The 14,547-nt window shown below is 38.0% G+C and overlaps 1 protein-coding gene across 1 annotated transcript in view; it reads left to right on the top strand.

The window, feature by feature from the left end:
- The first annotated feature begins 276 nt into the window (after window positions 1-276).
- Window positions 277-14,547, top strand: part of LOC129775007 (b(0,+)-type amino acid transporter 1) — a 114,381-nt gene continuing 100,110 nt past the window's right edge. The window contains exon 1 of the mRNA XM_055779162.1: window positions 277-390. Coding sequence (XP_055635137.1) covers window positions 351-390 — 40 coding nt within the window. The 5' untranslated portion in view covers window positions 277-350. The remainder of the gene's footprint in view (window positions 391-14,547) is intronic.

Genomic DNA, 14,547 nt, shown 5'->3' with positions numbered 1-14,547 from the left:
TCTATCGGACTAAGCTGAAACTGTTGCGTTTTGATTGCAATGGTATGGGAAGGTACAATGAAGACGAATATTGTAAAATGAGCACAAAATAAAAGAAGAAAATGACTACATGAGGCAGTTATGTTGGAAATTATTTGTAATACAAGTTCATCATATTATCCCGGCTGGAGCCAGCGAAGTACCAACGGGCTGACTGGCAATGCTGGTCGGGTATTACGTACGTGTTCAAATGAACGAAGTACATTCTCCCGCTCTTGGAATCCTATATATTCCATAGCCGAACCAGGCGCCGTGTTCAGTGTTTTAAGTGACATGAGAGAAAAGACATCGAAATTGATCGATTACAAGACATGTTTCAGCATGCTTATCAAGCAGATCAATTCGGAAATGGTGAGTACACTACACTTAGATCGCATCCTAAATTTGTACATGAGTGAATCGTTGACAAAGTGCGCAATGCAAAATGGGTGCAAAAATGCATTGTGAAAGGATGCAATTGATGTAACGTGGAAGAAATACAACACCCAAGAAAACTGTGCCTACTCCGAACTGGAAAAACTTCACTCACGGCTTCATATTCATCACTGCTCACCAAGAACGTGGGTGGTGAGAAAATGAATGAGATGGTTCTTACTCATCACTGTCACCACCACGCTATGAAAGATTGTATTCCTCCGCTCACTAACGCCGATGTTGTCTGTCTCGCCGGTGCAGGCGGCCCATTTAAGCAATTAATTACAATATTTCATTGAAAGTTAAAATTGGATGTGCCTGGCAATTGGTTGGGTGGAGGCAAAATACTTAACTGTGCTCAAGTGAATAAAGTTTATGGATATACTGCGATCAAGCTGAACAATAAAAAAAACTCCACTGAGACTGTTTTGAAAGAATCCTAACAGTGAACGAATAAAGCGAATAAACACCATTTTTCAAATAATATTTATGAACGAAGATAAGGCTTCTCCTATTATATAAATATTCTATGTAACAGAGAAATACTTCTTACGCAACATCAAATGATTTTTTTCCATTCAACTGATAACAATTTAAGCAAGTAAATTTAAAAGAGAGTATCTTTGCCTTACGCTACCAGAAAACTTCGTAGATGTCAACACTGTGTCCTCGTCATCTCGAATTACTGTTGTTTTTACATCTGGTATTCGCGTTTAGACGTTAGTGTTATTTTGTTGTGTTTTAGTTCCAGCCACAGGAAAACAGGTTTGTGGGTATTCCCCGGGAATACCTTTTCTTAAAAAGTGATTCTCTTAAAAACACTACTCATGTTACAATCTAGATGTTTGGATGTTGCTATCATTGCTTTCACGGTCCGGATTTATTCGTAGAATTGTAAACGCTCCTGTTGAATTTGGAATTTTAATTCAGGATTCTAGAATCTCTGAACCTGAACCTGAAATTGAAACTCATAATGTGTATCATGGAGTAGTAATAAGAAACCTAAACGTGGATCGCTTTGTGTAATCTGGAAAAGGAATTCTGGTTGGAATCAGTAATATGAAATCTTCGTAGCTCCCGTGGTCTAGTGGATAGAGGTTCGTGTACTATTTTTTGTCTGGATGAGTGGATGCTTAGATGCTGGAAAACGTGATAATCCGTAAGATTTGCGGAGTATCTTCAGGATCTTGAATTCTTGCTATTTTATACCGTGATTGTTGGAATGTGTGGTCACTAAGGCTCTGTCGGACCTTACTAAAGGATCGTATCCTATGATCGGAGCCACACAATCTGCATCTAGAATCTGTGATTAGAAATTGGAAACCCGACATCTTAAATCTGGGAAACAATAATCTGTATTATGCATTGTGCATTATACACATGTGCCCCCGTGGCTGAGAGATTAGTGCTAAACATTGTTATGCCGTGGGCTCGTGTTCGATTCCCGTTCTGGCCGGGTGATTTCGATTTTCGTGAAATAAATTTATTCCAACTTGCACTGTAGCCACTGCAGTGCAAGGCGTGTTATTGGGCATAATAAATTTCAACTAAATATTAGGCTGTCAAAAAAGTCCTGCGGTATTTTTTTTGAATTTTCATTTGTTCATAAAATTAGTTACAATCATCTGTTTTAAGTCAAATATGCGCCGTTTTGTTCGATGACTTGTTCCCAACGAGATGCCAACTTCATAATACCCCTGTTATAGAAGCTCGCTTCCTTATTGGCCTCTTTTGTGGCTAACTTCTGACTACCTAGCTCGTTCGCCATGGACAAAAACAGGTGGTAGTCACTTGGTGCAAGGTCCGGACTATACGGCGGATGCAAAAGAACCTCCCATCCGAGCTCCCGGAGCTTCTGGCGCGTCACCAAAGAAGTGTGTGGCCTGGCGTTGTCCTGATGGAAGACAATGCGGCCTCTGTTTATCAAAGATGGCCTCTTCTTCATGAGTGCTACCTTCAAGCGGTCCAGTTGTTGGCAGTACTGGTCCGATAACAAAAAAAGAATAAACAACAATAACGTTTCCGTCTTATTATGAACAGCTTAGTGAAACATGCTTGCAGGACTTTAAGTAGATGCTCGAACAGTTAGAAAATCCTATTTAATCCTTATCATGATCTAGCATCGTTCGATTTTTACCTATTTCTTCTTCTTCTTCAATGGCACTAACGTTCCTAGAGAAACTTCGCCGTCTCAATGTAGTATTACTTGCGTCATTTTTTATTAGTACTTAGTTGAGATTTCTATGCCAAATAACACGCCTTGAATGCATTCTGAGTGGCAAGCTCTAGAATACGCGTGATCACAGTGCAAGTCGGAGGAAATTTTAACCTATTTATAAATATGTATTCACTCAAGAAAGTGGTATATTAAAACGATTAAAACGTTGAGTTTTATATCGACTTTCCCCTCAGGCCAAGCGATGATATCGTAGTAATGCAATGCTAAGCGCAATACTGAAAAATTTGAATTTACTCGATGAAAATTTTTGAACTTGTTAGGGCCATCGTTCTGTATCGTAATAAGGTATTTCTGCTCGAAAGCAGTAAAATTTCTGCAAAAAAAAATAAATTTCTACCTTTATCACCATATTTTATACTGTTAGTCACCGGTGACTGACACCGAGCTTTCCGTTCAGTCGCATCAGTCACCATTATATCTGGACCCATTGAATGTAAACGTCTCTTTAACACGTTGACTGTCACGTCAACCATCAGCACCGAGCTTTCCGTTCAGGCTGCGTCAGGCACCGATGATTGACGTGGCAGACAACGTGTTAAAGAGACGTTTACGTTCAATGGGTCCAGATATAACATATATCTGATTGTCTGGGTCCAAAAGCCGTATTTTTGGCGTTACTTAATTTATGCACCACGCCTGAGGTGATTTGAAAAAACGACCTTTTTTTACTGGAATAACTCCAAAAACTATGATGCGTCTCCATTGGCTTGACAGTCACAAAGTTTGAATAAAATGGGTACATTTTTTTGATAGATCTGTTTTTCATTTAGTTCTGCAGGAATATTGAACCATCAGATTGCTACATATGCACTGTCAGTACGTTTCATCTATGAAAAAAGAGTGATAGTTGCACTAGGACTTTGCGTTTCTTCCCGAGAAGGTGTGACTTCCTTTACGGTCATCTTGACACAGTAAGTGTTCCGAAGATTCAGCCTCAAATTTGCAGGAATGAAATTTATCATCTGTTGGTTTCCCTAACTTTTTGAGGAGATATCTGTTCAGACAATGTCCGGTATATGGTCTATGGACATACTTAGATCTGTTTTATTCAATTTGGGTAGACTACGTGTTATTCTGTTACAGAATGAAAAAAGTTTTGATTGCCTTGGTTGATAGAGCCCTCCAGTTCGCTCCAATCATCGATCATTTCCAGGTTTAGAGGTCCGATTTGAGACAGGATCTAGGATTAAAGATCACTAGGAAATCTAGGAAAATCTAGGAAAAAATGTCACTAGGAACAATTTCAACAATGTTTTCTCCAGACATATCATTTGTTAATTGACTATTTGCAAATGCTGGAAACATCCGGCATAAGGTTTCGAAAATCAATGAAACTAATTTTTTGGAAAAAAGACTTCGCATTTGAAGCCTGCGAATGCGAGTTTTAATGAAATATTGTTATTTTTATTTTAAAACTATAATTACTTATGTGAATTTATTAAAGGTGTAATTGATTTCATTCAAGAAATATACACCCCTATTCTATATTCCGTTCGAGTTGTTTTTGCATTATTATAATTCGAACCAAATAACGGTTTCGAACGAAATGGGAAGTATTGATCCTACTAACTCTCGGGGAAGAGGAGCCGTGCGACGTTCAACGATTGAAAGCACTGCGTCCTGGAGCATTTGTAGTAACGCTTATTGGATCAGATTCAATTGAATTGAAATCGAAAATATCTATGACCATTTTAAAACGGGTTCTCGTCTGGTTCTCCATCCACATTATTTATGATTTTTAGCTTAATTTTTCCTTGAAGCTGAATAATCTCGAATTCAGGCAGCTCGCTCACCCTTTTTAAATCGAGCCCATGCGGAAATGTGTTCAAAGAACAGTGCCTTCCTGAACAAACTGCAACGTACATTGGACCACCGTATTAAACTGCTTCGGCATGACCAGCATGCCCTTTTGTGACTCTTTAGGTGCGATTTTAAGATTTGTGGGTTTGGTTTGTGTGATTCAAGACCGATGTCATAATAAAATCGCACAAAAAGAGTCGCACAAACGAGGAATGACGCAAAAAGGGACCGCACAAAAACAGGTTTGCCTGTATAAGCATAATTTTAGCTTTGGTATCATTAATTGGCTTAAGAATTATTAGTTGGACGATGTTGATGGTATCCACGTAATGGCAGGAAACACATACACTGTAGTAAAAATGCATTGCTTTATTCAGGTGCAATGGAAATTTATTTAATTACCAGGGGATTCTTGTTCACATTGGACAATATGTTTCAGAAAAAAATTCAAGCACCGTAAACCGGGGGCAAATTGATCACAGTTTTCAGAAAAATGTGAGTATTTCCGATTTTTTTTTTGTTCAATTTACACCTAATTATTTTTAAAACCAGTACTGGTGCTAAGGTCACAGAACGTTTTGAAAATTTTTGTTGTAAAATTCCCTTAAGCGTTAGTTTGGAAATTTGCAAAACATGGCTTTGGGGTGAAATTGATCAAGCTTTTTTTTCATTATTTTCTAGTGTAATATGCATAAATATATACAAATTCACTGATTTCTTTACCTACGTTCATTTTAATGATAATTCAAGGGTTTGGAGATACAAAAACGTGATTTAGTTTACCTAGAAGTATAGTCATGCCTTTCTCATATCTAGATCTAAATTTTTATATGCAGGTCATCCTGAGATCATTCGGGTTGGTCAAAATCCCTCAAAATGGTCATGAATGAGCAATTTTGATCCCCCAAATGGTGGGTTCTGTTTATTTTTGGGTTCTGGAATCTAAGGCGCTGGACCTGTTCCGGCCATATCCCCGGAACCCGTGGATCGATTCAGATTAAACTAGAAAGGTTTCTTTCAAATGAAACTATTCGCGTCTAATTCGATTCAGTTAGCTTAGTTCGTCAGTCAGTTCGTATACGAAAAAGGCAAAAATAACAAAATTCTATGATAAATTGCTGCAGATGATTTTTACTAATCAACGCAGAGTTTAATTATCTAATTATCTATCAGGATATCTTGTATGTATATTTAAGGTAGAAAATTATAGGACCTTACCTGATTGGTGCGATTGTATCGAGTTCCCTTCGGTCCACCCTCTGTCCAGGTAGGATAGAGATGCACTGCAGCATATACAACGTATGGTGGCAGCATCTTCTCGTCTGCAGCTCCGGCAAACATCACAGAATAAGCGCTCTTCGAATGATCCATAATGCGGTCCACATGCTTCTGGCCTTTCTTAACAATCACTTTTGTCGATTCTGGGTCATCGGTAAAGTTGGTCTCATCATAATTAATGATATTTCCTACCGGAATGTTGCTGACTGTCTTTGCCAGATTGTCGAAATATGCGCTAACGTCAGCTGGGCTTACCTTGGCGCGGTTTCTCTTGATGTTTTGTGTCATCCGAGATTAGAGCGTTGTCTCCATGCGTTTTATGAATCCGGAAATCCAATCATCACCGGGAAGACATTTTGAACGAAACAAAACTTGACTTCTACAACACATAAATATTTTCAAAGCGCAACGTGGAAAAGTAAATAAACAGAATGATTGCTCCTGAAGCTAGTAGAGTAGTGAGATACAGGGTTGCTTCGATTGAAATTCAGGTTGTCTGATTAAGAAAAAAAGTAGCCTTTCATGATGCTTTTTTGCAAAATTGATTTTTCTCACTTGTTTCAATAGCAATTTTAACTATTTGATTACTGTTTCAACTCGTGGAGATTTGACTGGTTGTGATTGAATGTGTTTAGCACCTATGATTATCGTTATGATGTGTTGAAAATATGTTTCTTTAGCATGCTTAAAAATGGACACGAAAATGCTGTTCAGAAAAATACTAATTTTTATGCAATTTAATAAGCAATTCATTGGAAATCATTGAATGAAAGCATCTTCAAATGATAATGGCATGGCAAATAAAACAGTTTTAAATTTAATTGCAATATACCTCCAAAAATTGCAGTTTGTTTTTAGTAGTACGTTTGATCAATTTCACCCCGGTGATCAATTTGCCTCCGGATGACGGTACATATAAAAATGTAATGGTAAAAATTATGCAAAAGGTAGCACTATAAAGCTAAACTGGAGAACTGTCAACGCTTGAGAAGGGCACATAAAGTTACTATATAGCGGATGCTTAGGATATGGACTGGACAGGAATTTTTCGTTCTAAACAAATTAATCGGGTATGTTTTTATTTAAATTTCTATTTGTTATTGAAACTGTAGTCGTCCAACCATTTGATGTTCAGCAAATGGTTCTATTTCTACATCTTGAACACCTACTATGCTTCAGATGCATTTCTAAATCTTCAAAGTCTGGTTTTGGAACATCAGATTTGATGTATTATTCTTGTCATATATTACTCAAGAAGCAAGAGAAAGTGTTCTGGGGTCCGAAATAATCTGAGTGAATTAGGGTGTTTTAGTTTGTTTTGTCCAATTCCCCTCCCCCTCCCTTCTATGTCGCATTAGGTAACGCAACCCGAACCACCTCCACCTCCCCTATTCGTGTTACGTAATTTGTGCACGACGCCTCCGCAGCGTACCATCTGATCATTTAGTCGACCGTAATATCTAAAAGTTTGGCCACCCTTGCCCTACACTATATACATCATTACAACCGAGCTATTACAAATCTCTAGAAACAAAAAAAAAAAGATGACGTAGTGACACGTAGTGTTTTGGAGCAAGGGTAGAAGGTGTAAAAGAGCATCTAGGGCTTTGGAGGATGCGCTGGCCATTGCTCCACTTATTGGTAAGCATGCTGGACGTTGTAGTTTGTTTAACGAAAAAATGAGCCGTCTAGACTTCTTGTCGCTTGATTTGTCTGTAGTTAGCTTTTACATACTTTTTGTTTTGAGGAGGCAGCTGACCGGATTTTGGTAAATTTGTTCCGTTCCTATTTAATTCGTTACCTGCTCGGTAAGATTTACAACCTTTTCGTTCGCCGTTTAGTATCGATCAGCATAGATATTTCAATTAATTCATAATCTGAGATGTTCGGGTTGTTGTTTAATTGTATTTTGCGAACAGTTGTGGAAGTCAATATCCCAGAGTGCTTCTATGCAAAATAAGCACTTCCGTCAGTTTACTTACTAACGATATAAATATCTGATTATCTTTAGATTACACCTGTTGAAATCAATTGTTCGAAAGAGATTCAAACGTATTACGATTTTTATTCAGATATAATCAAAACAAAGCGATTCGGATAATTTTTTTACGATTAAAAATGACATTTTTTATCAACAATAATATTGTTTGATGGATTCTGCATACCCTTTTCGGAGTCAGATGTTATTCGATTGTAGGGTTGATATCACTATGCAGCAACATTTATAAAAAAAAGCTAATGAAATACTGACAATGCTAATACTAAAATTCTGTAAAACAGAAAAATTGTCGCCTTCTACAAAGCTATCTGAATCGACTTCGTAAATCTCATTGTTATGTTCCTCTTATCACTGCATCATCCCATGGTGCTTCCATGGAAGTCTGCCAGCAAAGTTGAATGACGTGTTACGACATGTTACACCCAAACAAAATGCACATTTGTGCTCTCCCATTCATGACAACGAATGCTTATGCGATCTCAGAGACACACCTCCTCCATCTTTTCCACAAAAGAGCATTATTTCTAGTTTTAACTCAACATCATCCAATTCAAGGTTTCTATCGTGAAGCGGCAGTGAATGAAGTGAGAGATGTGCTAAGTTTAGCATGATTTGGGGTTAGATTCTCGCGCACGCAGTCATCGACGTGAAGAACAACGATGGAAACACTCTCACGCTCGTTACTCTTTCCTTGTCCAGAGCTTTTCCTGAGAGTGAGAAAATTTGTCCCACCGCATGGAAATGTCGTATATGTATTGTCAGTTTTGCCGGCGGAAAACAGAACAGTGCGACAGCAATAACCTTCGCATGACCTCCGGTAACAGGAAGCCTTGCGGCTTCCGAGAAATCTTTGCGGCGGGATTTTTTATGGGAGGATAGTTTCAATGGAAAGCAGAAGCACGAATGCCATAATAGGAGAAAAGTTTGGACAGTTTCCCTCGTTTGAATTTGGCTCGCATTTATGGATTGTTTGACCTAGTATGACTGGATACTGCAAGAGTCGCCTCGAATGTAGGTCAAGGATGTTTACGTGTGAGTACTTAATGTGCAATTGGCTTACCTGGAATGTTCTGGTTATGTGCTTGAACGCTATCGAATCTAGCGGGATTTAATTTTTTTCATCATTTTTTCAACCTTGGTTCAGCACACGGATGATCGCTTTTGATTACAAAAAATACTCTCCTGAGGTAGTTAATGATTGGATGGATGGATTTATACTTATAATTCAATCCCTTTATTATTGATGCACATAATATTCATATATTATTCGGGTATTATTAAATTATCTTTCGGTTTTATTGAGTCCTACTCTCCTCGTTCTTCGATAGCGTAAGGTGATAAAAAGGAACACATTGTGTGATTGAAGGTTTGATCAGCATAGAATTATCGGATTTACAGCGCTGAAAGGAAAAAATCTACTTTCTATAGAAATGTTACGTAAACGTAAACGTCAAAATGTTATTGACTCATTTGAAAGATGATCATTCAGAACTCAACTTCACTGAAAAAACGTGCCACATTTAATCAAATTTGAAAAAAAAATGTAATGGGCTGTATTTAGGACACGACCGCAGTTTTCGACGTAGAACTGCGGAGTTATATTATTCAACACACTTGTTTATCACTTCGGATATTATTTTAGAATGCATCGAAATTTTTGTAATATCTTTTTAGCTATTTAATTTTTCATTACTTCAGTAGATTCGAAGGCTATCAGCACTCCTCGTTTATTTGGTTCAACTCGCATCAGACTTTCTCCTTTTCACTCAGATATCGATCACAAACTATGAACCATTTTGCTCCTATATTCCTCTTGAAATTAAATCAAACCCCACAACATGCAACAGTAACATGTTGAAAGCATACTTTCATGAAATATGCGTTTTTCTAAATAAATGCAGTGTAGGGTAAATGATTTTGGTTTGTCTAATTTGGGGTGTTTTTACGCAACTAGTAAATGCAAATCGATTTTTCTTCATGAAAATCACACATAATCGATACGAGTTTGGGTTTGTTGAAAAGCCCCAAGTCTCTAGTTGCTAATACTACCATAAGGTGTTGAAATTATTCAAATTTTTATGTTTTTTAACGATTTTCCTTAAAGAAGAATTATGATCATGGTTTGACCACCTCTGATCATGGTTTGCCCAAAAAAATGATCATGGTTTGTCCGGTTTTAGAAATGTCCATTTTTGAATGAAAACATTCGAATTCACAATTAGATGTTGCATTTATCATTGGTTGAGTTTACTGTCATCATATTGATTCATTCATAATTTAGACTTTCTTCAGAATATTGCCTTTTCTTGGACATTTTAGAAGTGTTCACCTCAACACAATCAACACAGAAAAACCATACTTCTGCTATGCGCGAAGCACACCATAAACTAACATAAACAAACTGCAGCGCGCCAAGCGGTTGCGATAGAAATCATGTGGACAAAACAACATTATTGAATTAGAACAACTCATGATCAGAATTGAGTTCATCACAATGCGTTAATTTAATGGTTTAGCTATGTAAATCCGATACAAATGGTGAGCAAGCATGATGTTTACAATATTTATAAGTGTTGTAATCCAGAAAAGTTCTGAATACGTGCCAAATAATCATCTGGTGATCGATTAAAAGTTAGTTCGAATGAGGGGCGCATTGACACAAATAGAAGGTGTATTTTATAATCCTTTAAAACATGTGATTTCGAAAAACATACTATCAAACTACTATAAATCATGTAAAAGGCAATTTCATTTATATGTTTCGAAACATTCGAAGGCCTTATTTGACACAGGAGCGCTGAATTAGAGCATTCAAAAAAGTGGGCAAACCATGATCATATTTTCGACTGGACAAACCAAGATCATTTACCCTATATCTATATTCCAAAATTCTGGATACTTTTCCATATCCACACTAGCACAAAAAAATTCTCGTGTGCTGCTCTTCTTTGTCGTAGCACACCTGGATACAGAGGGCTTCCTCTCTTTGTATCGAGCTGTGTGAAATCAGCATTAAGGCCGTTTTATATTATCCAGCACGTAGCATAAACGACACGTACCGACACCGGCAGACAAATACATTATGTATTCATATAAACAGGCATAGCAACTTCTCTGTACGGACCGGCAGCGCAGATGGAGCGGAGAAATGCTACTGGTGATTGAACCGATGTCGTACCGAAGAGCGACGAACGCACCCATACCACGAACTTCGACGTTTGATTTGTATGTATGGTGCTACTCGCCCGTGTAGTTCGTGTTCAGGAATGCACACAAATCGGCAGAACAAATGTATGGGAAAATGATAATGTTTCCAGTTTTCATTAAATTAAACTGACCACCGCATCCATGTGAAAATGCTTTTTTCAGGAAGTAATTTATCAATTAAAAACGTACATTTTTGTAGAGCTCCCGCTGAATATGAGGCTAATGTGATAGCGTGGAGTGAATATTTGTGAAATCACGTCGAAAAAGACGGATAAAAGTGATATTTCCATGTGCCATTTTCACTCCCCCACGTTCATAAAAACAAACGAAGTTTCATTATTTTACCATTATCAATTTGATGTGATGTGTCGGTGTGTATGTTGTGAGATAATAATCGCCAATTAATCAAAATTTTACCGAAAATTTTACTGCTTTCGAGAACTAAGCATACGACTGGACCTTTTTACCACATGCATAATCGAAATGCTCCCGTGCTCCCGTGGCCGAGTGGTTAGCGTCATAACTAACATGCCGGGTGTTCGGGTTCGATTCCCGTTCTGGTCGGGGGAATTTTTCGTCAAAGAAATTTCCTCCGACTTGCACTGTGATCACGCGTATTCTAGAGCTTGCCACTCAGAATGCAAGGCGTGTTATTTGGCATAGAAATCTCAACTAAGTACTAATAAAAATGACGCAAGTAATACTACGTTGAGACGGTGAAGTTATCGAAATGAGCCACGATGTAATTGACATCTGTTAAAAAACAACCAGTTGAATGATTTCATGAGAATTTTGCCTCAAATCATCATGCAACCGTGAGTACTTTCAACATTGTTTTGTTTCTTCCATATACATTCCATATTGAATGCAAATAATTACGACACGATATTTGGCTTGCCAATACAGATACACTTCGCCTACTGCTCCACCTCTATATATACCTCATTGGCATAATTCAAGCTCCCGGTGCTTCTGGCAAATCTCTATCAAAGTGTTTGGCCTCGCGCTTTCCCGATGAACTATAATATTCTTTTTCTGTTGGCCAAAGCTGGTCGCCTCTAACGTTTAATCGGTAAACAACTAAACCATAAACCAAACAGAAAATATATAAAAATTATATATATATATATATATATATATATATATATATATATATATATATATATATATATATATATATATATATATATATATATATATATATATATATATATATATATATATATATATATATATATATATATATATATATATATATATATATATATATATATATATATATATATATATATATATATATATATATACTAAAGGTGTGACCGTGTCGTCAATAAGTGGGCGAGGGGAAACGGTACAGATACAGAGGACTGTCGAAAGGGATTTGACTGCAAAACGCGGGAAAAATAAAATATTACTATCAAGTTTGGCTCTGATGAACATTATTATTTTCCATCACCAACCGACATCGTGAGTCGATTTGTTCTCTTGAGCTGAAACATTAAATTAGATAGGGTATATTACAAAACTAGCTTTAACCGTGAAAGACTTACCTTTCAACTTTCTAAATGCTCTTATTGCCATAGTTCCAGTCATTTTAAAATCACAATTTTGCCCTTATCCATCAATACTCTCACTCTGCAGAAATTCAGAATAGGAATAACCAAAACAATTCCACACACAAAAAGCAAAAAACTATATTGCAAAATATTGCTGATTGTTTACGAACACTGCGGAAAAAAAATCCAAAATGGCTGAAAGGCCTTTCTCATAAGTCGCGGTACCGTATTGTATTTATCGTGGGTCGGACCAGAGCCACCTTCCTTTATCCAAAAATTACTCCGATGTGATTTTGGTCACCTTATTGCACAACCTGAAAGGCATTTCATTCCACCATGGTTTTTATTGGATAGAAATGGTAGCAATTGTTTGGATTGAGGTTTTTTTTTCGATGGCATCCACTCCGTTTTCTCGGTATTACTGAAGTACCTCTCGGTTGAACTAACAGCTTGTCAAACCTGGCTGAACTGAGTTCATAGTGCCAGAGAATAGACTTTTTCAGGAATTCATGTCTGTACATCTTTTAGACCACAGTCCCGTTTATGAGCAAACCCCTAATTTTCGTTTACAAAAGCAAAATTTGTAATTATTTTTTGGCCTGGTTGTGGACCAAAAGCCATCTGCGTATTCGTTTCGTCTTCCATGAATAAGCATCCTTGACAAATCGTTAGAAACATGCTGTATAACTTTCCGGTGTGTGTTTGTTTTGGCCACGACATGTCCGGTCTTGCGGAGCGCAAAGTATGCACGATTTTCAGCTTGAATGCGTCGTTGGATATCTTTCGTGGTATTGTTGTCGGCGGTGATCAGAGATTCCAAGTACACTAATTCATCCACTTCCAGTTCATCGCCGTCCACTGTCACTGTCCGTGGGAGGCTCACCGTTTTCTCCTTTGAGCCTCTTCCCACCATGTACTTGGTTTTTGACGCATTAATTAGTAGTCCCACCCAAGATGGTGGAGTTAACAGGTGGCTCGTAATTTACACTATTTAGGAAAGACGCATGAGGAATGGCAAGACGAAAAGTTTGGATTTGTTTATGTTATTACTTACGTTGGTATGGTTACATTTGATTTCGTCGAAGGTATCTGAAGCAGTATAATAAATAAACAGTTGTCGTTGAAAATAGTAACCTAGTAACCTTCATGCATATGCTTCCGCCAGCTGGCTCGGCTAATGTGAAATGATTTATTCAGGGAATGCTTTGATCGTGGTACAGCCACTGGCGCGTATTTTGCAGCTTTGTTTTTTTGTGTTTGGTTCATAACGGCAATCAACCGTGCCGGCCAAACTGTAGTCAATGTTTAGTGTTGTTTGGATACCATCTATGTAAATAAATTCAAACTTACGGGATACGTCCGAACTGCAATTCTGACATTACGTTTTACCTTCCACTTCACTTTCCTTGGTCCCACCCTCCTGGCCTCCGCTTTTAGTCTGGCGTAGTTTGCCTCAGCCGTCGCAAAGTTTCTTGTTATTGAGTCAATATCATCTGTGAAGCCCAGGAGTTGGGTACTTTTGTTGAAAATCATGCCTCTCGTTTCGATGCCCGCACGTCCGATTACACCCTCAAAGGCTATATTAAATAGCATACAGGATAGTCCATCCCCTTGCCTTAAACCTCTGCGAGATTCAAAAGGGCTCGAGAATGCCCCCGAAACACGCCCGTAGCACATAACTCGCTCCAAGGTAGCTTTGATCAGCCGTGTCAGTTTGCCTGGAAAACCGTAGTCGTGCATGATCTGCCATAGCTGTTCTCGATCGACTGTATCATAAGCTGCCTTAAAGTCTATGAAAATGTGATGAGTGGTCACGTTGTACTCCCGACATTTCTGGAGGATTTTTCGGAGGGCAAAAATCTGGTCCGTAGTGGCGCGGGCCCCCATAAAGCCCGCTTGGTACTGCCCTACGAAGCCTTTGGATATCGGGGATAGACGACGTGTTAGAATCTGGGAGAGATCCCTGTTCTCCTGCTGGCGCTTTTTTCACCTCAGTATCGTGGTCAGCTTATTCC

This window comes from Toxorhynchites rutilus, chromosome 3, assembly GCF_029784135.1.
Source record: "Toxorhynchites rutilus septentrionalis strain SRP chromosome 3, ASM2978413v1, whole genome shotgun sequence".
Taxonomy (NCBI): Eukaryota; Metazoa; Arthropoda; class Insecta; order Diptera; family Culicidae; genus Toxorhynchites; species Toxorhynchites rutilus.
The sequence above is the reverse complement of the archived record's forward strand: the minus strand, read 5'-3'. Positions and strand labels throughout refer to the sequence as shown.